We start from the raw sequence: 8231 nt of genomic DNA, 5'->3' as shown, positions 1-8231 counted from the left end.
TAGAGATAAATGACGCAGTAGGAGATGCAATTGCAGCACCAAAAATGAAAGGCTTACAAAATTCATCATATACCAAGCTACATCATGAAAAGTATAGCACATGATACAAACCCTAAACAGAAAGTTGAGGAGTTATCAAGAGGGATAGGTAAGGCGGATTGAGAAGAATCTAAACTAAATAACTGATATAGGCCAGAAATATTAAGCATCCTTCTTTTGAAACAAAGCTTCAACCTCGGCAATAGTGCTTCGAGCTTCATCCATTTCAGGGCCTTGTTGATTTGTTTCCTCTAACTCTGCCTGAAATGGAAAGATCTGTTCAAAAGAATGTAGATTTCCAAGGATTTTCTCTATCAAATGCATAAGTGGGCCCTGCAACCAAACACCATGGATCCCCAAACCAATCGAGTTGGCAGTTGCTGAACTTAGCAAGTACTTCATTGCTAAAGTCAACATATTTCTCGTTTGCAACAACTTGATTTTGGGATCCAAAAATTTGCAGAACATTTGATATTGCATCCCATGGCTAGTACACCCAGCATCTACTGAAACTACAAACCATTGGTCTATATTTATGTCATAAAGGTACAGCATATAATACCAGAGTTCCTTTTAGGTCGGTTAGTGAGGTCTCCAGGCGCTTCTGGCAATCCGGAATCATCATCCTTGACTCAGCCAAAACATTTTCCTGTTCAAACAATTGAAGTGATAAGTGACTATCAGGTTGTGTTCATTTAGGTGTCATATTGGTTCGTGGGTAAAAAGCAGTGACACACCTGTTAGCAGATACGTTTCAAGCCTTTTTGTGGACAATTGATAATTGAGTTATATTACAAGCTTAAGAAAATAACATTAGTTAGCAGATAAGTATGCACAGGGAGAATTACAGCTAAGGTGATTCATTGCCAAGAAATTGTGTAGTAGTGGTATGCAGCGGTCCTCTCATTGTAACATACCTTTTGGTTGTTCCAATTTCCAAAAATTTCAGCACTCAAATGAGGCATGGAACTACTTGTAAAACTAAAAACAATGGTCCACCTGAATACTATGTATTCAAAGGAAGGTCTTTTGGTAAGACCAACCTTCGCTCATAATTCATTATAACAACCTGCACATTTGTGAAACATATATCACATGCAGGTTGCTTTTTCATTTTTTCTTTTGTAGGGGTATAAATCATTCAATTGAAAAATGGTAATGCAAGAGCATAATCATCACCATTGGATGTAGTTTGATCTTTTATTTTGAGCCTTTGATTTGTACTTTGTAACTTGGATCTATTGTAATAACGTAAGTCAGATACATAGAATACATTTAGTGGGAGGAAGTCTTGAAGCCTATCTCAGTGATTTATTCATTTAGGAGTCCCCCCTTTTAAGCTTGTGATAGGGAGAATTTAGTTTTTAGTTCGTCCTTATTTTTTTTTATAAGTACTGCTGGGAGGAAGTCATTAGATTTAGTTTAGATTGTTATTTCTTTTATAATTTAACTGTTTTGAGTCAAGTAGAAAGCTTAGGTTAGCTTTATATTTTATGTCTTTTTCTGTTTATAAATACATGTAAGAGGCTAGCCCTCACCCACATGTTGAGCAACGGATTGAGGCTCTCTTTTGGTGGGATTTCAATTTCGCTTTTACATTGACTTCTTAAAATAAGTCAACAAATAGTTTTTTTTTGGGTCAAGATATTGAAATTGTTTGGTCGCACCAATTGAATTGGTAGTTCAATTTTCAAAATAAATTCTCTCTATTTCTGGTCTTCTTATGCTTCCTTCACAACCAACATGTGGCAATTGACACCGAACAGGCCCAAACTCATCGAAGTAAGCAACCTCCTCAACTAAAGTAGTGTGAGTTAGTGACAGCCCAAGGGATCAAAAAATCTGCAAATACTTGACGAAGGAATGGAGGGTAAAGATGCAGCAGACTTGGCTCTTGCACACCCTTTAATGAACTGCGAAGAGAAGCATTGTCACACTTTAATCAAATCCCAACTCCATCAAAACCAATTCCACAAATATTATTATGCTGCTACCAGATCTGATGTAGGAGCAGGGAGATATGATGTACATGTTCATGTGGGAGCAGTTGGAGTGACCAGCTACCATTCACATCATTTGTTATATTTCATTGACCTCCATATTAAAGAGCACAGGTCAAGGAGTTGTTGATCATTTGGTCTACTCATGAAGAGCTACTTAGGATCTGGAGTGCATTTCCAAAAATGTATTTGAAGTTTCTGATTTTAATTATTAATTAAAAAAGATAAGGATACATAGTGTCATTAAAAGTAATGTACTAGTTTCCTCCAGTAGAAATAGGATTTTTAGTTATTCTCCTCTTGAAACACAACTAGCATCTTATAGAGAGGGGAATGATACTCCTCTTTGTCCTGAGGGATAAATATGCCATGTGGCAGCTTGGCTGGCACTCGGACTTTGGGGACAGCTTGCCCATGTCTCAGTCTACTCATGTGTCAAGTTCAGCCTGATTTAACTTCTAAACATGTCAATGCAAGAAAATTGATTGAGGAGTCAATTTTCTTGTAAATCTTTGGAACTCTGGAATTACAAGGAATGGGTCAAATGTTGAGATGGTACCCCAAATGCTGAAAACTTTTTCTCAGTTGATTCTCGTCTTGCCCATAATGTATTGACTGTTAATTTAATGAATACTATGGGTTATGGAGTTCAATCTATATTTTCTTGTTGCTTTACCATGTTGAAAAATAATCTTGCATTAAAAATTTCCATCATGTGGCCTTATAAACAAGCACTCTCTGTTTCATTTACTAGTATCTATTCAACATCACAGCTTCTTATTATCAGTGGTTCATATTTACAACTTCTTTTGATTTTTATTACAGATAGGACAAGGAAGATGTATTTTGCTAAATGTTAGAAGGGGCAAACCCCATAAGCAAAATCTACAAGCATGGATTGAATAATAATTCCAGGAATTAATTCATGGAGACTCAACCTATATCACCAATGGAATACACCAAGTTGGATAAAATAACATAGAGATATATAGCAGACATGAATATGTTAATATCCTGTGATACTAAACAAACATCAGCATTTTCTGAAAAATTACAAAACCAAATTTTCTCAAGCACAGGACTCACTTTTGGACACTTGAAGTGGTCATTAGTGATGTATGATCAAGTTAATGATGATGTACAGGGAACGATTGAAGCACTGACAACAATACCTGCTGCTTAAGATCATATGGATCAGCTCCTTTCTCTTTCATGTTAGCAGTTCTAGCTGCTTCTCTTTCAACCTCTTTCTCATAAGAGTGCAGTTCTTTAACGATGCGCTTGCAAGTGCCCGTTTTGATTTTCAGATTCCTAAGGGTTGCCATATTGACCTGATCCAAAAAAAAGGAGAATTGTTCAGTTTAAATATTGTTGAATCCTTTATAGCATGAACGATGCGCTATGTAATTCAATTAATGATTGCAGGTACATTCTGAAGCTTGTAAGGTCATGCCACTCCTATCTGAGTGATTGAGTCTTGACTGTTCAATGCACTACACAAAAATGCTACTGTAATATCTATACTGTTCATGCATCCATTGCTTCTAGGAAGCAGCAAATGTATTCGAAAAAAAAATAAAATACAATAAAATGAGTAACCACCTCTCAGTACCGAATTACTAGAGCAGGAATAGCAAGATCCCAACCAAATTTATGGATTGGTTTATGGTTTCCGAGAGAAAACTTCGGCAATCATAATCCAACACGATCATATTAATAATTCTAAATCATTCTATATTTGGTTATGAAAAATCATTTTACTTTGCATCTAAATCCCTTTGATTTGAAAAATAAATAAAATTACATCTAAAAAGCATCATCACTAGATATGATAAGAGATTTAAAGTTTTCATTTTAGGTTTAAAAATTAACACTTCCCTTCCCTTTAATTTCCCTTGCAACTAAATGGAGCCAGTGGATTCAATGTCTGGGTTGCATTAAACTCTCTACATAATTCTGATTAATTTATTCTCATTTTTTGCTCTAAATTAAACGTCTGTAAAATTCCCTCCTCGAAGAAACTAAAATATTTCAAAAAAAGCTCTCTTAGACGAAATTCACTTCTCACAATCCACATTTCAAGGGTTACTAATGGAGAGTATTCATTGAATCGATTATGAACCTAAGATGAACAAATTATAGTCCTTCCGTTTCAAGTTCTTAATAAATTCAATCCTGAACAAACAAAATTTTGAACTTTTTTCTTGGGGAAATAAAAATTAAAATCTCCTGCTGCTGATAACAATGAAATCTTCCATTTTAGAGTTCTAATTGCATAGATAGGTCCAAAAGATGTGAAAAAGAATTACATTTCGATAAATAAGAACAAAATTTACCGATTCTTTTGATCAGCAGATCGGAATCGAGGGCTCCTTCGTCTTCTTCTGTATGTGCTACGGAGAGTGAGAGGAAGCACGGATGTAGTTGCCTCCTGTTTGTTCTCGCAAATAAATCTGGACAGAAGGGTTGCCGGTTGAGGGTTGCGGGTTGCGGGTTGCGGGTTGCGGGTTGCGGGTTATGGGTTCGAGTTTCGGGTTTCGGGTTTGTTAAAACAAAATTGACAATGGACAGATGGCAGACTAGGGAAATGCATGGGGATGCCAAAGACGTTCTGACTGAGAATAACCATGGAATATTTATCTACTTTTAACTATGGAGAAAATGAGGTCTTCTTTCTAGTGCCTCTCGATATACTCGTGAGGAAAGAGGACAATAATAACATTATCCATTAAAAATAACTACAAGAAAAACATAATTCATTATATTAATCATGACAAAATAAAGGGCTGTCGTGACGTAAATTGAGAAAATCATGACGAAACATGGGCCCCCATAGTCTTGATTGAGAAACATAACTAATATATCTATGAAAAGACAAAGAAAAGATAATCTTCTAAAGAAACATAAAGACAAAGGGAAAAAATGACAAATCTTCTAAGGAAAGATAAAGATGAACACTAAAGCTAATCTACTTAAAAAAAGAATAGATAAAGGATACACTGTATTGGTGTTGTTTGATCTATTGAAGATGTCTTTCTTTTTCTGTTGAAACCCCTTTTATAGCATGATTCCCACAACTTGAATAGTTATAACTTTCCAAACCACTTGAAATTGTATTAAATGTCATTCCCCTCAAACTAATAAGAATTCCACCCTTGGTTTTCTTCGTGTGTCAGTCAGTTAGACTGTATTCGATCACCCTGATTGGTCGGTTATACGGTCAGCCTACTCAATCAGTTTGATTTGTTGGTTTGACCATATTCGGTTAGCCTGTTCGATCAAGCTGATAGTCATTTTGACCTATCAACTCCTTAATAAGGTTCATCATTTTTCGATCAACCTGATTATCAATCAACTCCTTAACACAATCGGTTAATAGATCGACGTCAGATCGATCATTCCCTTGATACATGCTTTTCTTGTAGAATACAAAAAATCACTTCACTTAGTCCAAGGTAATCCAACTCAATGTTCAAATTTGTCTCACATGAAACTCGTTCATTCACTATGAGAATAAAGAATTTGATCCCGCCCTTGAGAATGGAATAATATCCTCCTCTTGGGAGATGAGGAATAGATACAGTCACCACTATTATTTGGTCTAGAACCCTTGAATATGATTTAAAATATGACTCCACCGAAAATATAATGTATCCACTAATTAAGGCTCTCTTTGGTTTGATTTTTATTTGTATTTATTTGACTTATTTCTATTTTTACAAGTGTTTGGTATAATTTATAGTACTTATTTTTATTTATAATAAATTAGAATAAATCACAAGTCACAAATTACTCTCAAGCTATTTGTGATTTGTGGCAACAAATCATTTATGTTGATTTTTACTACCTTAAATGAGCACATGTGCTAAACTACTCAAAATTAATGGTAAATATGTAACTTCAATATGTTTTATATTTTTCCAATAAAAAATCCCAAATTCTATCATCTCTTTTGCTCGAAGTTCAAAGTTGAAGGTGAAAATTGAAACCTATTTTCTCATTAGATAATCTATTTTATAAATCGTAACCAAATAAATACTATTTGTGGTCCATAATTTATTGTCACAAATAATTTTTAAAAAATAATTAATAAATACAAATAGAAATCATACCAAAAAGAACCTAAGAGGAGGGATACTTGAAAGAGAAATGGACATTGTTGTTGTATTGAACTCGAGCCTTATAGATATTTAGAACTTGATCGGAATATTTACATTAAGTTTTATCATATGCAAGGTCATGTGAGTGATTGCTTCAATGTTTTAAGAGAGGCAAAAACTCTTTCTTCTTCTTCAAGTTTAAGTAAGGGGAAGAAGAAAATAATGACATCCATATAAAAAACAAATAATATGACGATAATGGGTCCCTTATCGAAGTCCTCTTGAATGAGTGAAGCATGGAAGAAATAAGCCGACTGTTTGAGCCCACCATTGTTGTTTGCTTCCAAAATTTTTTACAAAGAAGACGAGGAAAGCAGTTGGTTACTTCTTTCCATCTTTGATGAGGACACATTGCTACGTTATAACGTACATGGGTAATAATTATTGTTAGGAGAGCATCTTGACTTATTCCCGCTTCTGTTTCTTGATAAGGACAGTGATATTTTATCAAGTATGTGAAGGGTTGGGGACTTTTCAAGGGGAAGAGAGAGGCAGACCAGAATGTCGGTGAACGAAATTTCGCTGCTGCTTGTGAATGACACTTTGCTGTTGCCTGGGTTGCAGTTAAGTGGTACCAATAAGGGAAATAAAATCTTAGGGTAGGGGTGAAAAATTCATTTAGGTGGGTATTTTCAAACTTTCCCTGGGATTCTGTTCCCTTTGCAATTCAAGCAGCAGAGAAATTTTTTTCATTGTCCGTTGCAACACCTGTGGCAGCCAAAGAAATAAAATCTAAAAGGGCATTTTGAAAAATATTATAACATAAGAAGGTATTTGCGAGTAAAAACAGAAGTTTTTGGAGCCATCCGCCGAAGACTCCGCAGCGTTGCTGGATTCCAGATCAGGCTCCGATTCACGTTGATCAATTAGATTTCTTGGTCAACTCATCACGTGGGAAAGGGTGGAGACAGATCATGGAGAGTTTCAGGCTTTCAGCAATTAAAAGAGAAAGAGAAAGGAGAGAAGAGACCCTCTGCCCCCATTCTAATCCAACTCCTGCCAATGGCGAACAACTACAGGAGCTGGCGACGTCGTCAAAGTGGCATCCGTCGTAGTAGTAGTAGTAAAGACATGTTTGGGTTCTTCCTCACCACAGTTTTAGGAATTCTTTCCATCAAATACGACGGCAGAGGAGGAGAGCTCTTCAAGAATCATGCTATTACCATCAACATTTCACTATTGGCTATGCTAGTGGCTCTCTCTGCTTCCACTGCAATTAATAATATACAATATTATGGTCTTCTTCCACCCTGGGCATGGCTTGTCTTAGATCGTTCCAGTCTCTTCTGCAAATTCGAGTCTTTAGCCATTCTAGTTTATGTTACTCTATTCGACAACATTGGACGTCTTGGCTTCATTTTCTGCTTTCTTCCACTATTCCTGCTGCCCAATCCGCGGAGACTCATCAATTCCATCAGGGACTGGTTTCACTGGAGACGCTTTGTATCCCTTCATGAGCGCCTCTTTGGTAGTCCTACTACTACTACTACGCGGAGACTCATCAATTCCATCAGGGACTGGTTTCACTGGAGACGCTTTGTATCCCTTCATGAGCGCCTCTTTATTTATTGTATGTAGGTAGATCATCCCTCCACGTTGTTGGAGTGTGTGTTATGTGTGTGATGACCCTTTGTCTCTTCAGATATCATATTAATTGTTTATTATATATGTTGTATGGAGTTTGGATCCGCTGCATATACGATTACCTGATCATATATGTGAATATCTAACACCTTTCCCACTTTTTGTTATTCTAAAGATGAAGAGGGGTATATTTAGAAGCAAAGGGAACATATGTTTAATGTTTACATGTACAACTAAGTGATTGTACTCCCTTTCTATTTATGGATTGAAATGGAAAGATTGGTTTTAAGAATGATGTATTATTGGCTAAACAGTTAGGGCCCGTTTGGTATCGTTCTAAAAAAACGTTGCTGGAGTTTTTTCGTTCTATTGGAACGAAAAAACAGAATCTTCTGTTTGGTGCATTTATGGTCCGTTTCTGTTTTTTTGAAACAAAAAGTGAAAAAAA

The 8231-nt window shown here is 35.9% G+C and overlaps 1 protein-coding gene across 1 annotated transcript; it reads right to left on the bottom strand.

Annotated features, from left to right (window-relative positions):
• Positions 1–4531, bottom strand: LOC122073347 (tubulin-folding cofactor A-like). Its single transcript, XM_042637923.1, has 4 exons — positions 4376–4531; positions 3212–3370; positions 602–688; positions 1–300 (listed from the first exon to the last, which is right to left on the bottom strand). Exons 2-4 carry the CDS (start codon positions 3362–3364, stop codon positions 202–204), a joined length of 339 nt encoding a protein of 112 aa, XP_042493857.1. The 5' UTR covers positions 3365–3370; positions 4376–4531; the 3' UTR covers positions 1–201.
• Positions 4532–8231: the final 3700 nt, after the last annotated feature.

Source organism: Macadamia integrifolia, chromosome 3, assembly GCF_013358625.1.
Source record: "Macadamia integrifolia cultivar HAES 741 chromosome 3, SCU_Mint_v3, whole genome shotgun sequence".
In the NCBI taxonomy this organism is placed as follows: Eukaryota; Viridiplantae; Streptophyta; class Magnoliopsida; order Proteales; family Proteaceae; genus Macadamia; species Macadamia integrifolia.
This window is presented reverse-complemented; position numbering and strand designations above follow the sequence as displayed.